This window comes from Myotis nattereri, assembly GCF_964212035.1.
Source record: "Myotis nattereri genome assembly, chromosome: 16".
Lineage (NCBI taxonomy): Eukaryota > Metazoa > Chordata > Mammalia > Chiroptera > Vespertilionidae > Myotis > Myotis nattereri.
In genome coordinates this window covers 12,254,280-12,279,670 of record NC_138091.1, presented here as the reverse complement: position 1 = coordinate 12,279,670, position 25,391 = coordinate 12,254,280, and the positions used below count along the sequence as shown (strand labels likewise).

Genomic DNA, 25,391 nt, shown 5'->3' with positions numbered 1-25,391 from the left:
AGGCACCCAGAGAGCACTTTCCAGGGAGCACCCCACTGAGTTTCTACAATAAACCTGTGAGCTTGACCCTAGGTCAGTGATGGCGAACCTATGACACGTGTGTCAGAGGTGGCATGCAAACTCATTGGTTGATTTTTCTTTGTTACATGGCATTTAAGTATATAAAATAAATATCAAAAATATAACTCTTGCCAAAGCCGGTTTGGCTCAGTGGATGGAGCGTCGGTCTGTGGACTGAGGGGTCCCGGGTTCGATTCTGATCGGGGGCATGTGCCTGGGTTGCGGGCATATCCCCAGTGGGAGATGTGCAGCAGGCAGCTGATCGATGTTTCTCTCTCATCAATGTTTCTGACTCTATATCCTGCTCCCTTCTCCTCTGTGGGAAATCAATAAAATATATTAAAAAAAATTAAAAAATATAACTCTTTGTTTTACTATGGTTGCAAATATCCGAAAGTTTCTATATGTGGCACGGCGCCAGAGTTAAGTTAGGGTTTTTCAAAATGCTGACATGCAGAGCTCAAAAGTTTCGCCATCACTGCCCTAGGTTCACCCTGTGGTTAGAGGCACAAGCACTCAGAGACATGAAGTGCCCTGAAGACGCCCAGCAAGCAGGGGGCCGCGTGACCACTGTGCTGTGCAGGGACAGGTGCTCACCTGGTACATAGTTGGACCCACACCTGTTGGGTGGAACACATGTTCTGTCATAACACAGAGAGATGAGGGCGAAAGCATAGGCCCTGCTCAGGAAGGCGGGCAGCTGGTACTGCACCAGTGTGTCCAGCCGGTGTGCCTGGGGGCTGCACCACACACCTATTTTTTTAGGAAAGCACGAGTGGATGGTGTGGGGCCACTTGGCGGGTTGGCAGCTGGGGCCCAGGGCTGGGCTGACTGGTCTCCATGTTCTGCTCAGGATGCCCGCAATGGGAGGCCAGTCCTTGGCATCTGACCACCAGCTCTGAGTCTGTGGAGGCAGAGTCCTGGCTTCCAGGAAGGGCAGGTGGAGAAGGGAGAACCCTTCTCGCTGGGAGTGTTAGGGGTCCTGAGGCCAAAACTCACCTTCCATGATTCTCCAGCTCAGCACTGCCCGCCTGACCCCCAGAGAGTTCTGGTTAATCAGCAGAGCAGTTGGGGCTCCCAGTGGGGGCTGCACATTAGCTTCCGGGTAGTGAGCACTTTTGTACTTAAGAAGGTTTCTCTTTGTGTTTCCAGGGTCGGTTTCTGTACTAAACTGAAAGGTGAACAGAAAAGCAGGTGGGCCCTCCTGTGCTTGGCATCTGCAGGGTCGCAGGCAGGGCTGGAAGGTGGAGTCAGAATGTCTGGAGATGCAGATGGGGAAGTGCTGGATGCGGAAGGACCCTGGGCTGCCAGCTGGAAGAACTTCATTCCACACCACACCTTTGATGAGGACCCGCAGAATGTTCTCCTGCTCCTTCGCCCTGCAGACCAGGTGGCTTATGCCCCCAAGCACTGGCTTTTGGATTTTGGACTCCATGCCCTTGTCCTGGTTTTCTTGGGCGAAAACAACACCTTCTTTTTCTTGTCCTTGGTGAGCACTGTCATGCACTTGGTGGGAGTTGCTTTGGTCTGGCCACTGCTGGGCAGCCTGCTGACATGAAGAGACTGGAAGGTGCACTTGAGTGTGTTGTTGGCAGTAGGCAGGTCTTCCTTCTTCAAGTCTTTCTTCCTGTCTGTGGGCTGGGCTGCCGTCCAGTAATCCACCTGCCGCTCCATCAGCTTGGCGCCATCGCCCTGGCTGGGGGAGGACAAACCCCACTCACTGACAAGATGAATGGGATGACAAGGCATCATTGGTGAACAGAGGTAGGGACAAAGGGAAGGATAAAAGCACGCTGCAGCCCAAGGGGGTCCATCATCTGAGTCTCCCGACGTGTCTGAGGACTGTTGCATTGTCCCAACTTTCACCTGCCACCCTGAAAAGAATGAACTATAAGGAATCCTCATTGGGTCTCTTCTGCTTGTAGGAGAGCAGGGCTTCCTCGATGGGAAGCTGAGAGGAAAAGTTGTTCCCATGATGTATTGCGTGATTCTCGTCACGATGTCCAGTGTGTCTTGTATGGCGCTCTGGGCCTCCAGATTATGGAACAGGTCCCATCAGGCCAGGTCCTGGGAGAAGCTGTTGTAGCAGTAATGCATGGAGCCCAGGTACCTGGCCACAACGTTGGAACCCAGCGGGACGACAAGGAAGTGCACATTGCCCAGCCAGCCGAGCATCTTGTAGGACAGCAGCTCAGGAAGACCCGCAGCACAGCGCTCAAGTAGTGCTGTGCCCCTTCCGCCAGCATCTTCAGCGGCTTAAGGGGCTGGGAATTATCGTTACAGTATCTCTGTATCCACCAGATGATGGAACTGAAGGCCACAGGACGTCAGCCATGAAGCAGATGCACAGCACAGGCAGCATGTGCCCCTGCAGGGTGTCCGAGGGGAACTGCTCCTGCCAATCACAGGTTTGACCAGGATGATGTTCTCTGGCAGCTGGTCATCAGAGATGAGTATGCGGTTCAGCTGGTTGTACGTGGTCTTCCTGGGGATCTGCAGCTGGCTCCCTGGGTCTGGACATGCTCATTGTCTGGGCTCTTGGCTCACTTGTTCTATGGCTGTGCTGTCTGCCGCCCCTTCAGGAACCTGCCCAGCCATGGTGGCGGGGATGCTTCCCCTTGGCCTTGGTGGAGGGGATGAGAGACTCAGTCTTGGTGATGCACCTAGTGAGCAGCATCTTCTTGGTGAGCATGTCCAGGGCTGAGGTCTCTGCCTCCGGGCTGTCCTTGGGCGGTGCTGGGTGCTCCCCTGGGTGGGCATGCTCTGGGGCTCTAAGTGGGAGATGCTGTCACTTGGCTATTGCTGACTGAGCTTGGTCTTTTTGGGCACTTCAGCTGGACTAGGAGGCTCCTTTGTTTTGCTTTGTTTGTTTTGTTAACCCTCACCAGAGGTTATTTTTCCACTGAATTTTTAGAGAAACTTGAAGGGACGGGGAGAGACAGAAAGGGAGAGAGGCATCGATGTGAGAGAGACACATGGATTGCTTGCCTCCTGCATGTGCCATGGCCAGGGCTGGGGATCAAGCCTGTAATCAACACAGTTGTGCCCGTGACCAGATTTGAACCCGGGACCGTTTACTCCGTGCGCCAACACACTAGCCCTCAGCAGAACCAGCTAAAACTCGGAAGCTCCGCCTGGCTCTGGGCACCATGGATGCTCCCCATGTCCATTTCTGAACTGAAATGTGACAGGCCTTCGCAGTATGGCCTGAGCTTGGGTTTGGTGGTGCTGAGAAGGCTGTCATCTTCTTCCCTGTCGGGGCTACTGTCACTGGTTCTCCAGCATGTTAGACAGAAGGTGCGGGGCCTCCTCTACTTGGGGACATGATCTGCAGGGTCCTGCTCACGGTCCAGGGCCTCCTCCGACACTTAGGCCCTGCTCAGCCAAGCCACGACATTCTGCTTGTCATAGACCTTGTTGTGACTATCAATAGTCACTGCTTCCTGATCCAGTTCCTATCCATGGGCGGCATCTTCACCGGCCTCCTGCTGAGAGAAGCTCTCATACTCCTTTTTAGAGTAGTGATTTGTAGACTTGGTCTTGGGCCGGCCTGCAGGGCGCTGTCCACACGGTGAGTGGACTGGCTAGACATGGAGGAGGTCCAGATTCAGGCGACTTTGGGGGAGGGGGTGCTGTGGGCCGCCGAGTCTGAAACACTGTCTCTGGGCTGTTTGATGCCTGAGGGCTCACGTGTTTTCTTGCACTTTGGCCATAATTGCAGGCTCCTCTTGGCTCCGGGCCCTGTGGATGCTTCCGTCTGTGTCTGTGAGCTGGAGTGTGCCAACCCTTCAAAGAACAGCCTGAGCTTGGGCTTGTGGGTGCTGAGGGTGCTGTTCTCATCCTCCATGTCTGGGCCACTGTCCCTGGGGTTTCGCAGTGTGTTAAATAGAAGGTCCATGTCCTACTCCAACTCTGGGACATGCTCTGCTGTGTCCTGCTCGAGTCCACAGCCTCCTCCAACACTTTGAACTTTCCCAGCCACGCCACCACTTTTTCCTTGATATTTTGTGGCCTGGTAATGCACATCTTTCCTAATATCCATGGCCTCTCCTTCTTGAGCATCCCCATGTCAATGCCCTTCTCAGCCAGGTTCGGTCCATAGGTGGCATAGTTGCTGGCCTGTTGCTCAGAGGAGAAGCTCTGATGTACCCCCCTCAGAGTAATTAACCCTTGACTTAGCCTTGCATCTGTCCTGTATGGCACTGTCCTCCCAGTGGATGGGCTGGTTGGACAGGGAGCAATCCAGATCTTGGCCACTTTAGCAGAAGCCTCCTCGGCCACTTTGTCCACCCTTCAGGGTTCGCTGCCTGACCTTGGCCATGCGGATGGCGCCCACAGGGAGTGTCTTCTAGCTCCAGATGGTCTGGTTCTTAAAGCACTTCCTCCAGTGCAACAGGGCCTGTAGCTTGTTGCCTTCTCACAGAGGAAGTGGGGGTCCTGCAGTGAGGTCAACCCCAGGACTGTCTCCAGTTGTTCACTGGGGAACAGCATACTCCCGTAGGATGTACTTGGAGCCCTGCATCTTCACAGTGATCACCATCGATATGAGGTTGGAGTACTGCATCTTCATGGCGATCACCATGGAGATGAGGTCCTTCTCCAACTCTTTGAACACCACCATCTTCATTAAGGTCAGGTTGCACAACCTGGGCACGAATCTGAGGCTTTTGCTGTCCAACTCATGGGTAGCAAACAGGTTCTTGGGCATTGGTGTTGAACCTGGGCACAGGGATGGGGGAGCGGGAGGTGTGGAGACCAGGACTGTGGGCAGCAAGGTAGCTGCAACTGCTTACAGCATACAGGTCCTGCAGCATTCTGGGGTGATGGTTTCTCTTCCTGTGTTGGGACAGAGGAGGGACATTCCCTCAGGGGCAGTTTATGAACTGCCAGGTGGGTTGGGGCTTTAGTTCAGACCAATCCCCTAAGTCCATGATTGGCAAACTGCGGCTCGCGAGCCACATGCGGCTCTTTGGCCCCTAGACTGTGGCTCTTCCTAAGCCTTAGGAGTACCCTAATAAAGTTAATAACAATGTAGTTACCTATATAATCTAAGTTTAAAAAATTTGGCTCTCAAAAGAAATTTCAATCGTTGTGCTGGTATATTTGGCTCTGTTGACTAATGAGTTTGTCGACCACTGCCCTAAGCACTCAGTGACTGTTGTCAGGAGGTGGGGCACAAGTGATCCAAGAACTGTGCGTGTGAAAAGGAACCACATGCTCACTGACTAGCTCAGGGAAGCCCTGTGTGGTGTTCTTGCAAACTCAGAGACCTAAAGTTATCAAAAAGAATGTTCTGAAATGAAAACTTTTAAACTAAAAGCAGTTTATGGTGGGTAGTCATGTCCTAGGCTGGCATCTTCCCTGACAAAGGTCAATCTTAACCTTCACTGAGCCTGTCTATTGCCTTTTGGCATCTAAATAACATATAATTTGGAATGTCAAAGGAATTTTCCTATTTCCAGGCCCCTCAACACATAGGCAATGCTCTGCGGAGACCACAAATCCCCTCATTCTTACTGAGTTCATTGTTGACTTGTAACTATCCTATATCCACATGTAAAAGAAGTATGTCTGTGTCATTTTACTGTTTATCCAGTCACAGAGGATTCGCCGCTTTGATTTCTCTGAAACCCTAATGCATCACCACTGGGTTTCCTGTTACCACCATACATCTCCTGTTCTGATTATAATGTATAAAGTAAGGTGCAAAACTGCCAGAGACAATATCTCAATCCTCTGAGATTTTCATCCTGCCAATTATTGACAGTGGGACTTAAATAAACGACCAAAATTCTTGACAAGTTTGAATGTTTCATACTTTGACATTTACTTGACGTAGTGGGTCAGGATTCCAAAAGAGCTCACCCAGGACCAAGCCGTGGACATGGTGTTAGGATTCAACAAAGGACCCATTGAACTGCTGGTTCCCCACCCATTGGGTGAACCTGGGTGAGTTGTATCTTAAATCCATGACTTTTCCCTTGCCGGTGGTAGATGGTGAGATTTATTTGAGCTGTATTTTTAAATACTCCAGATAGAACTAAGATTAAGGGTTGATGGAACTTAGGTTAAGACAAGACAGTAGGAAAAAAATTGGTGGCTGTTGTTAAATTGTGGCTTTCCAATCGGAATTGCTTTCTGAGAATCAGAGCGAAAAAAAACAAAAAAAACCCCCACAAAAACCCATTATCATTTAAATTAGAGTTGAACTAAATCAGCTCCAAAAATACAGTGTCATATTGTCCCTCAGGTCCGAGTATTAGGTATTCTTAGGGGACTAAGAATCTCTGTAGATGTGTGATGTCATTCCTCATGATGTGCAGGAGCCCCAAAGCAAAATTTCAACACAATTGCAATTAAAGTGACTGGTTCTGGTGGGGGAGCACCCATAAGGTTTGGTCAACCGTTCCCTGACCCTCTGGTGGTTTGAGACAGCAGGGAGATCAACCGAGGCACATCAGAGGTTTGAATGTGATTTGAGGGGTGAGAGCCTCATGGAGCTCAACCGATAAGCAACACAGGTTGACCAACTACATTATATAACAATCCTAGAAAATTTGCTCCGATTCTGCAGATATCAGAAAGAAAAGAAAAACCACATACACATACACACAACTACAAAACAACAACAACAAAACACACCTGAAATTAACATGGGAAGTGGTGCCTCCAAGTCCAGGAGATGCCTGATCCCAGCCCTCACTAATATTCCTGATAGGAAGCTTTTACTTACACGTGCTTTACAGAAATGGGAAGATTTAATTAGAAAATATCCTCCAAAAAATGGCCAAAGTGCAGTTTTATTTGTGTGCCTAAATTAATTTTTGGCATGCAATAAAAATTAGGAAAATGCCAGGTCTAACATTAAACTGAATGAATGAATGGAAGCATATCTTGATTTGGAAATCAGGAGATTTTCAGAAGCACATATAAATTCCTTTAAAAACAATTAAGGAATTAGAAATTTTATAGACTGTCTGTGAACTCTTCTGAAGGTAATAATTGCCAACACCCCATTCTTCCACCTTCTCTAGTTCCCCCACTCTATTCTGCACCCTTTTCCATCCTTCTTCCTTTCCCTTCAGTCCCCTCCACTATCACTTCCTACTGACTTAAGAGAAAATGAGACTAGGAATTCTAACAACTCCCTTTGGAGAAAAGCTTGTCTCAGCAAGAGAGGAACCAGCAAATGTTCCTGATTTTCTCAATGACCCTGATGGGTTCACAAAGGCATTTAACTCTTGGAATATGTAATCCTGGATATTCTAACTGATTCCAATTAATATAGCTAATGGTTTTTGTCAGCAAATGCAACACAAATTCTAAATAAGGCTTTCAAGAAAATTCCTGTAGAGAAATCTGTTCACTGAAATGGGATGTAGAAAACCAATAACAAACAAACCACACACACACACACACACACACACACACACACACACACACACAAAGATAGGGTTGATCCATGGGTGTTTCCCTTCTCACTGATAGTTTGGGAGCAGGTGAAATTATCATAGAAAGAGAAGCCACTAAGACCCCTGTAGACACTGGGGCTACTCTATTTATTCCTAACCACAGTCAACTAATTATCTTCTCCTTCAGAGTAAAGCATCTGTGCAAATGGCAGGAATATTTAACCAATGTCTGTTTTTAATCAAAACCTGTTTCCAACTAGGGAATGTTATAGCAATATTAGCAAATATCTCTCTTTGCTAATAAAATATGCCCCAAATCAGCTGATAGGGAGAGGTGTTTAGTTTGCTTATTTGTTTGTTTTATGAAATCAGTGATACCCACACATGCTTTTTCCAGAAGGGTAATATGTATTCAGAAATAAATGAACAAGATACTGAGCCCAACAGAGCCTGAGATGAATCCAGCAGTGTGTCCTCAAAGTTGGGGTCCTAGCTGCACCCAGGTTTCCTCAGGGGCTCTGGAAAAGGATCTGCTGGTGGCATCATGCACAGACATGGAGAGGCATGGGGGAGATGGTGAGCATTCAGCAGGTAAATGAGCCTTTGGCCAGTATTTGACTGAAAAGGAGCCCAGAGTTGGAACCACAGGCATGCACCTCTGTCCAGTGCCCACCCAGGGTGGAGGGAGCTGGGCCCCTTTGTTGTAAGGTCAGGCTTATGCAGTTCTGAACCCAACCCTCAGTGGAAAATTGGGAAACTGATGTCCATAGAGTGGCAGATATCACCCAATGTCCATGACATTCAGAGCCCAGAGTTCAGGAATGTTCAGACCTTCCAGGCCAAGGCTCCCACCTCTCCAACAGAGTTGGTCTGGACATTAGAAATCCTGACATACTGGGAAGCTCCTGCATGTTCCTCCGTATCTAGGGCTCAGGGGAGCTTTGTTCTGGGACCCAGAAAGAGCACTAGCTCTTTTTATTTACTAAGAGAAATATTTGTATTATTTTATTTTATTATGGTTTAAAGTATAACATATGTTTCCATTTTTCCCCTAGATCCCTCCCCAGCCACCCTCACCTGCAGCACATGCCCCTACCCCCTTAATGACTGTGTCCATTGATTATGCTTATATGCATGCATTCAAGACCTTTGCTTGGTCTCTTATTCTCTCCCCCACTCTCCCCTGCCTTCCTGCTGAGGTTTGAGGGTCTGTTTGATGCTTCTCTGTCTCTGGATTGATTTTTGTTCATCAGTTTATGTTATTCATTATATTCCACAAATGAATGAGACCGTGTGATATTTATTTTTATCTGACAGGCTTATTTCACTTAGCATAATGCTCTCGATGTCCATGCAAGCTGTTGTGAATGGTAAGACTTCTTTCTTTTTTACAGCAGCATAGTATTCCATTATGTAGATGTACCACGGGTTTTTTCCACTCAGCTGCTGTTGGGCACTTACGCTGATGGGAATTTAGGCTGTTTCCAAATCTTAGCTATTGTGCTGCTATGAACACAGGGATGCATATATCCTTTTTTTTGTTTGTTTGTTTATTTATGACATTTTTTTTATTTATTTTTTATTTTTTTTAATTTATTGCTTAAAGTATTACAAAGGGTATTACATATGTGTCCATTTTATCGCCCCCGCCCTAGACAGTCCCCTAGCCTCCCCTATCCCCCAATGTCTTATGTCCACTGGTTATGCTTATATGCATGCATACAAGTCCTTTAGTTGATCTCTTACCCCCCTACCTCCTGCCCCCCAACCCTCCCCGGCCTTCCCGCTGCAGTTTGACAATCTGTTTGAGGCAGCTCTGCCTCTGTATCTATTATTGTTCAAAAGTTTATAATGGTCTCTATTATCCATGAACGAGTGAGATCATGTGGTATTTTTCCTTCATTGACTGGCTTATTTCACTTAGCATAATGCTCTCCAGTTCCATCCATGACGTTGCAAATGGTAAGAGTTCCTTCCTTTTTAGAGCAGCATAGTATTCCATTGTGTAGATGTACCACAGTTTTCTAATCCATTCATCTACTGATGGGCACTTAGGCTGTTTCCAGATTCTAGCTATGGTGAATTGTGCTGCTATGAACATAGGGGTGCATATATCCTTTCTGATTGGTGTTTCTGGTTTCTTGGGATATATTCCTAGAAGTGGGATCACAGGGTCAAATGGGAGTTCCATTTTCAGTTTTTTGAGGAAACTCCATACTGTCTTCCATAGTGGCTGCACCAGTCTGCATTCCCACCAGCAGTGCACAAGTGTTCCTTTTTCTCCACATCCTCTCCAGCACTTGTCGTTTTTTGATTTGTTGATGATAGCCAGTCTGACAGGTGTGAGATGGTACCTCATTGTTGTTTTGATTTGCATCTCTCAGATGATTAGTGACTTTGAGCATGTTTTCATATGTCTCTTGGCTTTCTGAATGTCCTCTTTTGAAAGGTGTCTATTTAGGTTCTTTGCCCATTTTTTGATTGGATTGTTTATCTTCCTTTTTTTGAGTTGTATGAGTTCCCTATAAATTTTGGAGATTAGGCCCTTATCAGATATGACATTGGCAAATATGTTTTCCCACACAGTGGATTTTCTTGTTGTTTTGTTGATGGTTTCTTTTGCTGTGCAAAAGCTTTTTATTTTGATGTAGTCCCATTTGTTCATTTTCTCTTTAGTTTCTAGTGCCCTAGGAGCTGTATCAGTGAAGAAATTCCTTCGGCATATGTCTGAGATTTTGTTGCCTTTGGATTCTTCTATAATTTTTATGGTTTCCTGTCGTACATTTAAGTCCTTTATCCATTTTGAGTTTATTTTTGTGTATGGTGTAAGTTGGTGGTCTAGTTTCATTTTCTTGCATATATCTGTCCAATTTTCCCAACACCATTTATTGAAGAGACTATCTTGGCTCCATTGTATGTTCTTGCCTCCTTTGTCAAATATTAATTGAGCATATTGGTTCGGGCTGATTTCTGGGCTCTCTATTCTATTCCATTGATCTATATGCCTATTCTTGTGCCAGTACCAGGCAGTTTTGAGAACAGTGGCTTTGTAATACAACTTGATATCTGGTATTGAGATCCCACCTACTTTGGTCTTTTTCAGGATTGCTGTAGCTATTCGGGGCCTTTTTTTATTCCAGATGAATTTTTGGAGAGTTCGTTCTAGATCTCTGAAGTATGCCGTTGGTATTTTAATGGGAAGTGCGTTGAATTTATAGATTGCTTTGGGTAGTATGGACATTTTAATGATGTTGATTCTACCAATCCATGAACACAGTATGTTCTTCCATCTGTTTATGTCTTCCTCTATATCTTTTTTCAACGTCCTGTAGTTTTCTGAGTAGAGGTCTTTTACCTCTTTAGTTAAGTTTATTCCTAGGTAGCTTAATTTTTTTGGTGCAATGGTGAACGGGATTGTTTTATAATCTCTCTTTCTGATATATCCTTTTTGATTGGTGTTTCTGCTTTCTTGGGATATATTCCAGAAGTGGAATTACTGGGTCAAATGGGAGTTTCATTTTTAATTTTTCAAAGAAGCTCCATACTGTTTTCCACAATGCCTGCTCCAGTCTACGTTCCCACCAGCAGTGCACAAGGGTTCCTTTTTTCCCACATAATCACCAGCATTTGTCCTTTCTTCATTTGTGGATGATAGCCATTCTGACAAGTGTGAGACGGTAACCCATTGTGTTTTGAAAAAATATATTTTTATTGATTTCAGAGAGAGAGAAGAACATCAATGATGAGAGAATCATTGATTAGCTGCCTCCTACATGCCCCAATTGGGGATCAATGCCCAAAACAGGGCATGTGCCCTTGACCGGAATCGAAGCTGGGACTTTTCATTCCTCAGGCCAACACTCTATCCACTGACTAAACCGGCCAGGGCCGTCGTTTTTATTTTCATTTGCACCTCTCACATGATTATTGACTAAAACCATGTTTTCATAAGGCCATGAGACCTATGGAAACAGAACTTTTTTTCTTGTGACTAATAAAAAGAATTTTATTCAACTCACTGAAGTCACATGTCCACATACAACCGTCATCACTCTGGCCAGGTCAGTGAGCTGTGCTGATAACTCCACTCTGGGGCCTTGACCCAAACTCCCCAGACCACCTGGATATGGAAATTGGCAGCTGTTAGAAAGGGGGAAATGGAAGTCATGTCCCCCACAAGCCATTGTCAAATAAAATGTCAACTTCTGGTTTCCACTCTGACATATGACCTTGTAAGTTCTTACTCTCATCCTTGCAATAAGAAAAAAGATGAATAATCCAAAAAATCAGGAAGTCTTTTTAGTTCCACCAGATCATTGAAGTCATATGGCTATGAAATTAATCGTTGCCTCTGCAAACTACTGTATTCAGGCTTTGTTAACACAATACAACCTAGCACTAGCATATGTGTGTGTGCGCGCACACAATCTCTCTCTCTCTCACACACACACACACACAAACACACACAATCAAATGACTCTGGGTGGAATTAAAAGAAAATCAGACACCGAGGAGGTGACAATAGGAAGAAAAAGAGGTTGTAGGCACTTTTGCCTTGTGGCATTCCTCCTCCTACTTTATAGATACTACCTTCATGAGCGTGAATATCGCTAAGAAGCACATGCTGCAATAATCCATTGTGCAGGCAGAGAAGAGACAGGATCTAACAGGAACAATGACTTATCCAGGATCAAGAAGAGGTAAGAATGAGGGGTTGAGTCTGAGCCCTGGTCTGTCTCCTCAAACCTAGTACCCTGGCTGCAGCTAAACCTTGTGGAGAGGGTGTGTTCGTGTCACTGTGTACAATGTTGGTATTCCATGGAGAAGGTAGGTGAGCAGTCAGCAGCCCACAGGACTATCTATAGCTGTTATTAGGTGAGGGGAGTCAGGGAGGCAATTCCAGGAAGTGAGGTCTCTTCCTAATAGAACTTGGAACCCCCGTAACCAGGCACCCACTTTCTAGCAACTGCCCAACTGCCACTCACTTGGCAAGAGACAGTTGACAGTTCAACATGTTCTCTTGTTGTGTTCCCAGTTGTGGGGGCTCTGGTTCCCGGAGACCCTGCAGGGAGCGTTGTTCCAGACTCTGTAGACGGTTCACCACTCGTGCCCGACATCTCTGGCCGTTTTCAAGAAGATCCCCTCAGGTAAGTGAAGGTGGCCTGGGTCAGACCCATTCACGCCAGGCCAGCCTCCTCTGTGGGCCATCCCTGTGCAGCCCACATCCCCCCTCTTCATGTGGTGGATAGGGGGTCCTGCAGGGAGAACCGCGGGAGTGTTTGGAGCAGTGGATCACCTCGAGGTCCTGCTGTGATCACACCCCAGGGTAGGGCAGGCAGGTGGAGATGGGGCTCTAGAGGGGTCCCTTATCTATGCCAATGGGAGTCCTAGGCCCTCAGGCTGTCATGCCTTTTCCTTGCCAGTAGAGGTCTCAGCAGATCACATTCTGTGTGTCTGGAGTGGAGAGTCACAAGTTTTAGAGAAGCAGCAAAACAGGGCTCTGAGGTTTTCCCCTGGTGACTGGAAACTGTCTTGATAGAGCTCTGCACAGGAGAGCGGACCGGAGCCGACAGATGGGGTCTTCAATTCCACGCCCTTCAATTCTCAGGCGGCACAGACACCTGAGATATCCTCAAGCCTGAAGCACCGCCGCAGGGTGAGTGTAGGTGCCCAATTGACCCAAACTCCAGGACCCCAGGGAGTCAACAGGACTCAGGTTCCAGAAGGCACCCTGCTGCTCCCCTGAGATCCCTCCTAGTGTCCAGTTCCCAAAGGAATCTGGGTCCTCATCTCCTCCATGTCAGGAGCTGGGGCCTCCCAGGGCTGCACATTGTATGGGGACCGGGAGTGCTTATCACAGAGATCCATGTCTTTTTTCTGTGGGACCTGGACTTAAAACCTTCCATTGCCATGGCGACGGTGCCACACTAAACATACCACATGTCCTAATATCCAAATCCTCCAGCCCAGGAAAAGCCTATGTGTTCTCATCATACATTGGGGTGTTCTGTCAGAAATCGCACGGGTGACACTGTTAATACCAGCATGTGCTGTTTGTCCTCTGCTAAGAGAATGGCCTAAGATACTAATGTGCTCCATATTCCTCACCTGCAATTCTACTTTTCCTGCCAAGAACCTTTTCTCTTATTAATGTGAAAAACTTTCAGAGCTCTGAAAAATTTGTGTGTGTTTATTTGATCCAAAGTGTCAACAATTGTGAGCGAGAAAAATCTCAATGGGTTGAGAGAATGCTCCTGAGAATGACAATTTTGCACCTTATTTTATACAATACAAGCAAAAGTGCAGACTTATGTGGGTTGCATGAAATCCATGGGTGATAGATTAGGGAGACAGGAGAAAGCAAATTGGAGACACTTCTGTGATTGGAAAAAGGGTAAAATGATAGGCACATATTTCTTTTACAATGGTGGATGTAGGATAGTTTCAAGTCAACAATGAACTCAATAGCAACGAAGGGATCTCTGATCTCCCCAGAGCACAGAAGAGTGCCTGAGCATGAGGTGTCCAAAATAAGGAAAATCCAATGATATGTTATCATAGAGGCAAAAAGGCAGTACACACACTCAGTTAAGGTAAAGATTGACCTTTGTCAGGGAAGATGCCAGACAAGGATCTGACAACCCATCATGAGCTCCTGTTAGTGTTTTAATTTCAGACCATCCTTTGTAGTTACTTAAGGTCTCTGAGTTTGCAAGGCTACCTTGCAGGACTTCCCTGAGCTAGTCAGGTTAGCATGGGGCTCCTTTTTCATTCACACATCCTCCTTTTATTCAGAAATCGATACAAATTATGCATTGATGATGAGTGTTAGTGTTATGTCTTCCTGAACAATGGACCATTCGGGATAAGGTAAGACTATAACCTTAAATGGCATTCAAAGTGGAATTTTTATTATTAATCAAAATAAAAAGGCAGGTGCATGGGAGGCCATGAGATCCTATGTGTTCTTGTTAAAAAATATTCTGTACCAATTTTATATTTTGAGCTAACATGAGCAGAGTCCGTTTGCTGCTTGTCTTAAGTTTTGGTATTTTGCATCTAGTATAACATTTACATACCAGGAACAAAAGCAACAACATTAAAGCAGGAACACTGCTTAGGAATAGAAAATGTCTACTACTAGACAAGAAAGTGACTAAGGAAAATAAGCATCCCAGCCAACCAAAAACCCTTTGCATGTATTTTCATAATTGCTTATTAAGCTAATTATATGTTTCCTTCTTCATCCACTGTTCCTTGTACTTATGCTATGTTTGACCTGAAGAATTAAGACTCTCTACTGTTTCCTTACCATACTGATCATTAGAATGTACTTGTCTAGTAGGTGGGAAAACTTAGCAGATATCGAAATTCAACTACTCATAAGTAATAAGGTGTGTAATAAAAATGTAAAAATCAGTTGGTGTACATATAATCAATAACAGTTAGGAGATAGAAGAAGAAGGTTTGAGCAGCAGTAATCTGTCAGCACCCAGGCCTTGTTGACTTCTTGGGAAAGCTGTCAGCCCCCACGGCCAGTGGTTTCTCATCCTTGAAAAGTCTTCAGTCTCCTTGGTGGATGGAGGGCAGTGTCAGTGACAGATATCCATTTATGGTTAAGCCTCTAATAAGGTAACATCCTTTTTAACACATTGGAGAGAGTCTTTAATTAATGTGTTTCAATGAACAAAATCTCCAGGTTGTAAGTTTTGGTCCTTGAAGTCTTTGTCTCTTGGGATTACTGTGAAATGAATGCCACTAATGTATCATTGCCTCTAACCTTCCTAGTGAGTCATGGATAGTAATGTAGAATTTCTGCTTTTAGTTTTCCTTATATTTGAAAAACAAAATGATTTAAAAATCAGCAGTATTTTAAACAGAGTCATAACAATAATAACCATCGTCTCTTCATTTAGTTCCCTACACATTTTGTTGTTTATCCTGGTTATTTGCTAGTATTTTCGTGAATTCAGTCATTCCTTAGAGTTCTATACTTCTTCATTCAGTTCAGAGATGTGACCTGCATAGAAACCTGTTACTTAGAGTAAGTCAAGCCCTGACAGGTTTGGCTCAGTGGGTGGAGCTTAGACCTGAGAACTCAAGGGTCCCAGGTTCAATTCAGGTCAAGGGCATGTACCTTGGTTGCAGGCACATTTGCAGTAGGGATTGTGCCAGAGGCAGCTGATCGATGTTTCTCTCTCATCAATAAAATATATGAAAAGAATAAAAAAATAGAGTAAGTCAAGAGTCCTTTTCATGAATTTTTCTAAAGATGTACCATATTTGAAAATGCAGTAAAGTAAAACAATATCTATGAACGACAAAACAAAGTGGTATGGTTATAGTTTTGATTGCAATGCAATTGTTGAAAAACTGCCTTTTTGGTAAAATATAACATTTCAAGGCAATAATTTTTGGATAACAACAATTACTGTAAAGTTACAGAGAACGATATGAAAATATATAAGTATATGTATATATTTGGATTCAATACATAATTTCAATATAAAAGGAACAGAAAGCATGTAAGATTTTAAAACATTGTCCATGGCTTCTTGTATTGAGAATTGGATATAATTCATCAACTTCCAATGTTTGTGCCACAAATACCCGGAGTCGAACTGCCAGACACCCTCACAGGGAACCATCCTCTTGGCTGGCCTGGTGTCGCTGACACCAAGACCACTGTTACACCAGAGTGTTTCCTATTTGAAATTTTCTTGAATCTTTGTACGTTCCTTCCTAGGGCAGGTTGAAATCTTTAGAACATCCATTTTAATAAAAATATAGGTACACAAATAGCACAGTTATTTATATTTTTTAATTTTTTAAAGCTTCTCAGGTAATTTCAAGCATATTAAGTAGTCCTAAATTAGTTAAAAACGTTTCTCTAATAAGGAGAGAGAATAAATCCTTGAGGTACTCCAGGGCCCATTGGAATTGACTCAAAGTCATCTCCTGTTTTAAAAGTCTCTTACAATAGAAACTTTGGGAAGGTTGCAAATATACTTGTGCAAAAGATTATACCATGGACTTTTTGTAAATCTACGTAAAGCAAACACAGACTTAGGGTAACTAACTCTAAAACATATTAATCATACTTGCAAGCAGTTGTAATATTAAGTATTTTGTCCAGAATACAGAATTCTCCTTAATTTACATAAGCATTTAATCTTTGTAGGCCAATAAAAGATTATATCCTAGTAATGTCATATGGAGGCTGACAATTCACCACACATAACACACAGATGAACACATATCACACAAAGACTATACACACAATTTGAGTTATGTTTTTGGTAGAGAAATACAAGAATATTTTTATATAAAACTTTCACAAAATTGTATAGCCTATACCCCCTTTTACAAACCTTTCCTCAACTTTTACAAACCTTCTTACCCATTCAGAAATAACTATCCTTAGAGAAACTTACATGTGACCTTTTCCTTCAAATATGACTCTCCATACCTCAAGCCTTCTATTGTCATAACTGTATAATTTCTTCCAACTTAACTGGAACTTTTAACTGTTAGGAGCATTAATTTCCAATCATAAGCACACAAGTGAACAAACAGCATTCCTTAGATTGACGTTGATGAACATATTTTAATCAAACTCTTACTTTCAAAAAACACACCTTCAGCAAAGCAAAAAACATTACATCAATAGCTCCAAATCCATTTTACAGACCTTCTGCAATTAAAAAACCCCAAAAGCAGTGAACTTCAGACTTGTCTAGCAATCAATGTGTCAGTATTCACGTTATTTCAAAATGTGTAGATATTTAATAACTTTCATTACTAAGTTAGAAAGATATAGTTGAAAAAGCTAAAGAGATTTGTGTAGGTGGGTAAGGTATTGTTTTTTCTATTGGGATAAGTCATATCTTCCAGAGATCTGTATTTTTAAAAATGTCCTAGACAAGACGTCTTGGTGAACTCAGGTATTTTCACTTCAAAGGTTCTGGGACTTTGGTTGCATGAAGCCAATTACCAGTAAGACTCCAAAATGAATAGGGGACGTTTGGGGAAGGTAAAAGGACTTGGTGGGCTTTGAATTGTTTCTGGAGCAAAACCTATGGCACCTTGAAAACTTCATTTGTAAAACAAGGATAGTCATTTTCAATACCTCAGGAACTGGGTTGCCCCACCCCCCCCCCCCCCCCACAAATGTTAGCAAGGGATTGACAAATTCATTCACCCATTTTTGGATGGTTTCTTTCTATTTGGGAATATTTTTCTGGTTTCCAGAAAGCTCACAACTCTGAGAGGTATAAAGACTTTCAGGTATATGAAACCTCCGTCTGTCTCCCCTGGGAATGGCAACACAGGTCCCAGGTACAAGATAGTCTTAAAGTTAATGGTGCCAAAGCCTCTCTATTACCCACTTTATATTGCGACCAGGTAATTGGTGTAACAAAAGAAGATTGGCTTCTTGTTTGAGGCACTCAGGGTCAAGTTACTCCCATTTGGTGAATATGTATCCCAAAAGAGAATTCTCACTTCACTGTGGGCTGGTCCCCCATCTTTAGGCAGACATATGAGCAAGCCTAGTGTTAGAGGCATGTGTGCATGTCTCTGGGCTGTTTGGGGCCATTCTGAGTAGGGTGGGTACCCTGTTAAGCCATCTCTCAGGGTCTTGTGGAAGATAATACTGAAGAAGAGATGATTAGCAAACATTCGGTCAGTCTCAAGCTTAGTTTCCTCCTGGAAGGTTCCTTTAAAATCATTACTTTCCCTTTTGGTTCAGTATCTGGTTCATTTATTCTAAGTATATATGCTACTCTTCTGGAGAAAGCATATGTCAGCATCACTGATTTCATTAAACAGTAAAAAAATCCCATTCACTAAACAGGGGAATTGGGGAAGATTTGATAAGCAAACCATATATATTCTCATAACATTCCCTAGTTGGAAGGAAACAGGTTTTGATTAAAAAACAGACATTTGTAGGAAAGCTTTATTCCGATGGTGAAAGCAAGTAATTGGTTGTGGTTAAAAACAAATAAAATAGCCTCAATATATACAGGGTACTTAGAGCTTCTCCCCCTCCCCCTTTTTTTAAAATAGATTTTTTATTGATTTCAGAGAGGAAGGGAAAGGGAGAGAGAGATAGAAACATCAATGATGAGAGAGAATCTCCAATTGGCTGCCTTCTGCATGACCCCTAATGGGGATCAAGCCTGCAACCTGGGCATGTGCTCTTGACCAAAATCAAACCTGGGACCCTTCAGTCTGCAGGCGACACTCTCTCTCCTTAGCCAAACTGGCTAGGGCAATGGCTTCCCTTTTAATGATCATTTAAAATTCTCCCAAAGTATCAGTGGGAAGGAAAAACAAGCTTGGAGCAGCCCTAGGCATGTTTCTGTTTGTATCCTTTTTCTAAATCCTGTTTCAGTTTCCTATATCCCTAAAGTGTGGAGGCTTCTCTATATGAGTTTTCTATAAACCTTATTTAGTAATTCTCTTGCTTTTGCTCCCAGAAACCAGGAGTATATTAATTGCAATAGGTTAAAATAGCCAGGATTACATGTTCCATCAGTTAAATTTCTCTGTGAACCAATCAGGGCCATAGAGAAAATGGAGGATGATTGCTGATTCCTCTCTGGCTGAGAGCAGCTTTTCTCCAAAGGGAGTTGTCAGAATTCCTAATCTCATTTTCCCTTAAGTCAGTAGGGAGGGGCAGTGGAGGGGACAGAAGGGGAAGAAAGAAGGGAAGGGAAGGAACACATCTGGACAAGGAAGCTCAGAGAGCAAAAGATATAGGGGACGTGCTATAGAAGGGGGAGGATGGGGTGTTAGCATGTATTAGCTTCAGGAGAGTTTGAAGATAATCTCTGAAATTTATTGTTCATTTATTTTTAAAGAGAATTTGTCTGTGATTCTCCTTAGAAGTTTCTAATTTCCAAATCAAGATGTGCATCCTATGCACTCAATCAGTTCAATTTTCAGGCCGCCATTGTTATAGTTATTTGTTTCTTTTGTTTTATTTTGCCTGTGAAAAATTAATTTAGGCACCCAAAGAAAACTGTATATTGGCCATTTCTCAGTTGATATTTTGTAGTTAAATCTTCCTACATGTACACTTCTGTAAAGCACTTGCAAGTCAAGGCTTCCTATCAGGAATATTAATGAGGGCTGGGGCTTGGGAGTTCCCAGCCATGGAGGCACAACTTCCCATGTTAATTATAGGTGTGCTTGTTGCTGTTGTTTTTATTGTTTGGTATCTGCAGAGTCTCAGCACAGTTTCTAGGAGTGTTATGTAGTGGGTTAAAGTTAAAGTTTGTTGCTTTATGGGTTGAGCTGCAAGTTGCTCACTCCCCTAGAGTCTCATTCAACCTTCTTATGTGCCTCAGTTTCTCTCCTTGCTGACTACAACAACCAGAAGGGCTACCAGCACAGGTGGACTAAACCTCATTAGTGCTCCCCCTGAAGAGCCAGTTAGTTTAATTGCAGTTGTGTGGGAATTTCCTTATGGGGCTCCTGCATGTCATGAGGAATGACCTCTGACACATCCGCAAAGATCCTCAGTTGTCTAAGAACATCTGAGATTCATGCAGGAAGGAGGATGTGCCCCTTTATCTTCTGAGCTGAACAAGATCAGCTCTCTCTTAAACAGCTAAGGTGTTTGCCCAGACTCTCAAAAGGCAAATCCTATAGAAAAGCCAGGCGAAAAAACCAGTCCCATTTTCCCGCCTGTCTCTCCATAGCCTGGGATCTATCAACTGTTAACCTTTGTTCCACCAAGAGTATTACAAAATATGGCTCCAATAAAGTCAGCAACACAAGCAAGGGAAGGTCCTGAATCCAACAGACAAGTGTCACAAGTTCACCGGCAGGCAGGGAACTGGGGCGTCAATGGACCTTTTGCTGGATGCTAGCACCGGGTGTAGGTGTGCAGGGTGGTGCTGGGTGAGATATTCTGGGATCCTGCTGTATTGTGCCAAGTAAATGTCCATGTAAGAAGCATTCAAAACTGTGAACAATTGTTGAGATTTGATCTGAGCCAAATGGTCATTTGCCTTTAATCAAAACCTCAATGGATTGAAATAATGCTCTGGACAATGGCACTTGTCACCTTATTTTAGATATTACGGTCAGAAGTGGCGATGTATGTGAGTTGCATGAAATCCATTGGTGATAGATTGGATGAAAAGTGAAATGACAGACACATACTTCTTTCCCATAGGGGGATCTAGGACAGAACAGCCAACAATGAACTCAATAACAATGAGGGGATTTGTGGTCTCCACAGAGCACAGAGTATCCAAAAAAAAGGAAAGTTCCTTTGACGTTCCAAAGCTATGTTCTTGTAGATTCCAAAAGACAGTAGACAGTCTCAGTTAAGGTAAATAATGACCTTTTTTTGCAGAAGATTCCAACCTAGGACCCAGCGACCCACCGTAAACAGCTTTGAGTTAAAACGTTTTAATTTCAAAGCATCTTTGTGATAACTTTAGGTCTCTGAGGTTAAAAGACCATCACCCAGGCCTTCCCTGACCTAATCACAGATTAGCGAGTGGCCGCTTTCTGTGTGGCCACACTCTCCTTTGATCACTCATGCCCCACTTCATGCACCAATCATGTCCCTCCTCTGTCCCACCACAGGAGAAAAAACCACCAACCCTGAGTAGGAAAAGGTCCGGTAGGGTGCCAGCAGCTGCAGCTTCCTCACGAACTGTGGGCCTGGCCAGCACGTCCACGGTGCTCAAAACACTGGTCCCCCAGAACCTGTTCGCCACCTGGGAGGTGGACTGCTCCAGCCCCAGCTGCGTGCCCAGGTGGTGTAGTCTCACTGTAACGAAGCTAGTGATCTTCAAGAAGCTGGCCAAGGACCTCAACTCCGTGGTAATTTCCATGAGGATGCGGGACTCCAAGGGCATCCTGAGGTCCCAAGAGATTGTGCTGCCCCGCAGTAGACCAGTGCACACCAACCTGGCGCTCACCTTCTCCCTGCAGTACAACCACTTCCTCAAGGGAGAAGGTAACAAGCTCCTGATCCTGCTGGAGCAGAGGAAGTGCTCTAAGAACAGAAACGTCCTGGGCTACGAGACACTGGCCTCTGGTGCCATCCACATGGCTGACGTCATGCAGCGAAACCCCAGGTGTGGCCAGATGGTGAGCCTCTTTGGCAGCATCAAGGAATCCTCCACTGCGGTGGCCGAGATCTGGATCTCCTCCCTGTGCAGTGAGCCCATCGAACACGAGGACAGTGCCATGCAGGTCAGCCCTAAGGCCAAGTCGGCAGGGAACTACGAGGGGCAGGATGAGCTGCAGGCCAGCGGCAGGGGAAAGCACAGACAGGACCTGCACAAGGATGCCTTGGAGAAGGGGGAACCAAAGAAGCAGCGGCCATCCATAGGAGGAAACCTGAAGCTGAAAGTCCTGGCGCTGTTTCACAGGTCCAAAGTGTCAGAGAGGGACCTTCGGTCTGACATGATGGGGAAACGCAGGAAAAGTGACCCATACCTGGAGGATGATGAGAGCGTCCTCAGCACCCCCAGGCCCAAGCTCAGGCCATACTTGGATGGCCTGTCAGACTCCAGTTTGCAGATGGAGATGTGGAGCAGCCACAGTGACAGGACCCAAACAGAGCTTCTGAGTCTGCCCCACATGCCCGAGAATTCCTGGGCCCTGGGAGGCAAGCAGCCAATTGAGACGGACAATGGATTTGTGGCCCACAGCACACCCACCAGCAAGGTGGACAACATCCAGATCTCCTCCCTGTCCATGCAGCCCATCGACCAGGAGGACAGCGCCAGGCAAGCCAGTCCCGAGGCTGAGTCCTCGGACAACTACTCTGAGTGCATGTGTGAGAGCTTCTTCTCGCAGCGGGAGGCCAGCTACCACACCGCTGACCAGGAGGAGGGTGACTGTTATGAGACTCTCATATTCACAAGGAGCACCCTGACCACGCAACAGAACTACCACCAGAAAGTCCTGTTATGGCTGCGCACAGTCCAAGGTTCGGAGGAGGTCCTGGACCCTGAGCAGGACCATGGGGAGCATGTCCCGGAGGTGGAGGAGGACCTGGACCTCCTGTATGACATCCTGCCGAACCCCAGTGACAGTGGCACAGACACTGAGGACGATGGAAGCGTCCTCAGCACCCCCACACCTAAGCTTCGTCCATACTTTGAAGGCCTGTCTAGTGGCCCAGACATGAAGGACAATCACAGTGTCCTCAGCAGCCCCAATCCCAAGCTCAGGCCATACATGGAAGGCCTGTCAGACTCCAGCTTGCCGATGGAGATGCGGGGCCTCCACAGCACCAGGATCCAAAAGGAGCCTCTGAGTCTGGCCCACCCGCCTGAGAACGCGAGGGCCCCGGGAGGCAAGCAGACAAGCCACAGTGACTCCCAACTTGTGGCCTACAGCACACCCACCACTAAGATTCGAATGGCCTCCCTGTCCCGCCAGCATATCGATCAGGAGGCCACTGCCATGCCGGCCTGCAACAAGGCCCAAACCTCGCATAACGACCTCGCCAGCACATCTGAGAGCTGCTTGTTTGAGCAGCTGGCCAGCCACAATGCCGTCCAAAGGCAGTCCCAGGAGAATAACTTGGACAAAGGGAATCTCATAGTAAGAAGGAGGTGCATGAACAGGCAACACAATTACCACCAGGAAGCTGTGGCATCTATGCTCAGGGCCCAAGTGTCGGAGAAGGTCATATCCTCAGAACAGGCCCTTGTGAGGCATGTCCCCAAAGTGGAGAAGGCTCTGCACCGTCGGTATGATATTGTGCTGAGCTCTAGTGACAGTAGCCTAGACACGGAGGACGATATCAGTGTCCCCAGCACCCCAAAGCCCAAACTCAGGCGATACTTTGACAGCATGTCAAGCGATAGTAGCTCTGACTCAATGGCCCACACAATTCGCTCCCCTGGGAAGCAGCTGGCACAGCTGGAGGACAACCGGGAGGCAGGGTCCTCCGCCCAGCATTGGTTCACCAAGAAGCTGCCATCCATACTGCGCTTCACCAAGTCCCTGGTCCTGCCCTCCAGCAGGTCCAAGAGGAAGCAGGCTGGCCACCGGGGCTGCGACACAGCCCTGAATGAGTGGATCAACAGACTGGACAACGAGAGCCCATACCCACAGAGCCAGTGGCAGATCCCCAGGAAGCCCATCCGTGACGAGCTCCACAACATCCTCATTTGCCAGGACAAGATGCCTGAGAACATCATCCTGGTCAACACCTGCGCCTGGCAGGGCCAGTTACTTTCGGACATCCTGCAGGGGCACTCGCTGCCCGTGGTGTGCACTTGCTCCACAGATGACATCCAGGAGGCCTTCAGCATCATCGTCTCACACATGCAGAGATACTGCAACTGCAATTCCCAGGCCCTGACGCCTGTGAAGATGGCGGTGGCAGGGGCACAGCCCTACTTCAATGCTGTGCTGCGGGTCTTCGTGAGGCAGCTGTCCCAGCAGCCACCCCAATGGCTAGACTACATGCGCTTCCTGGTCATCCCGCTAGGTCCCCACCCCTTGGCCAGCTACCTGGGCTCCATGGATTGCTGCTACAACAACTTCTTCCAGGACCTGTACTGGCGGGACATGTTCAACAACCTGGAGTCTGAGAACACCTTGCAGGACACACAGGACGTTGTGTCGAGAATCTCTGAGTACGTTGCGGAGGCCAACTGTGTCTACCTGCTGCCCATTGCTGAGGCCATTCTCATGTCTAAGCAGCAGCACCCCAATGAAAAGTCCACACAGCTCATCCCCTTTGTGGGCGCAGTGAAGGTTGGAAGAGTGGAACCATCTGCAGCCATGTCAGGAGGCTCAGATGATGTAGTCACCTCATGGTCCGGTGAGCTTCTGTCCCCTACCGGGAAGGCCTCACCCAACACACTCTCCCCCCCATCAATGAGTGCGGGCCTGTCCTCCACCAGCCAGAGTGTCCATGCACAGATGATGGAGCTGCAGGTGGATTACTGGACAGCAGTCCAGCCAATAGATACGAAGAGAGTCGCAGAGAAGAAACAGCTGCCTACCACCAAAAACACACTCATGTGCTTCTTTCAGTCTGTCCAGGTCAGCAGGCTGCCCCGCAGTGGTGAGAGCACAGCAACACCTGCCTTGTCCATGACTGTGGTCACCAAGGAGAGAAAAAAGAAGGCGCCCAAGAAAACCACGGACGAGGATGTGGAGTCCCAAAGCCAGTGCATCCAGGGCATTGGTCGCCTGGTTTGCAGGGCCAAGCACCAGCAGAGCATGCTGCCGGTCGTCATCGATGGCGTGGAGTGGAATGACGTGGCGTTTTTCCAGTTGTCAGCCCAGTGGTCCTCCCACGTCAAGCACTTCCCCATCTGCATCTTCGGACACAACAATCCCACCTTCTAGCCCTGCCCCTCCCCCTGCCCTTCACTCTGCCTTGGCCAAGACCAGAAGGACCCAGCTGCTTTTCTGTGAACAGTTCAGTTTACTCCAGACACAGACCCTGGGAACCCAAAGAGAATGTGCTCACAGCCTGGAACCTAAGGGGGTGCCCCTCACTGGGAGCTCCTCAATGCTCTGTTCAGTAACCAGACTCTGTGGCGGGTGGGACTCAGGAGGGCAGTGTTGAGCTGGAGCATCATGGAAGATGTGTTTTGGCCTCAGGATGCCCAACATTCTCAGTGAGAAGGGTTCTGGCCTTGAAGACCTGCCCTTCCAGGAAGCCAGGACTCTGCTTCCCTGGGAGACAGCTCCAACCTGTGCCCAGACTCAGAGGTTGGCAGCCAGAGGTCAAGGGCTAGCCTCTGATGGCAGTATTCTGAGCAGAACTTGGAGTCCAGTCAGCCCAGCCCTGGGAAACAGCTGCCCGACAGCCAAGTGGTCTAGCACCACCTACTCAGGGTTACCAGTGAACTTCAGCCTCACAGGCAGAAAGAAAAAAGACCTGTATGGTGCGCATCGCCCTAGCACACTGGC

General features: G+C 46.2%; 1 protein-coding gene and 1 pseudogene across 2 annotated transcripts; one reads left to right on the top strand and one right to left on the bottom strand.

The window, feature by feature from the left end:
- Positions 1-1,948: 1,948 nt before the first annotated feature.
- On the bottom strand, positions 1,949-5,946 carry LOC308532642 (phosphofurin acidic cluster sorting protein 2-like; annotated as a pseudogene). Its single transcript has 5 exons — positions 5,926-5,946; positions 4,854-4,896; positions 4,210-4,779; positions 2,647-2,808; positions 1,949-2,590 (listed from the first exon to the last, which is right to left on the bottom strand). The product of its transcript is annotated as a phosphofurin acidic cluster sorting protein 2-like (transcript).
- A 6,331-nt stretch (positions 5,947-12,277) lies between these two features.
- Positions 12,278-24,821, top strand: LOC308532641 (phosphofurin acidic cluster sorting protein 2-like; the record flags this gene model as incomplete). The annotated part of the gene is made up of 4 exons (XM_081110166.1): positions 12,278-12,299; positions 12,508-12,619; positions 21,167-23,372; positions 23,415-24,821. The coding sequence occupies 4 exons, from the start codon at positions 12,278-12,280 to the stop codon at positions 24,819-24,821; spliced, it is 3,747 nt and encodes a 1,248-aa protein (XP_080966292.1).
- Between the last annotated feature and the right edge of the window lie 570 nt (positions 24,822-25,391).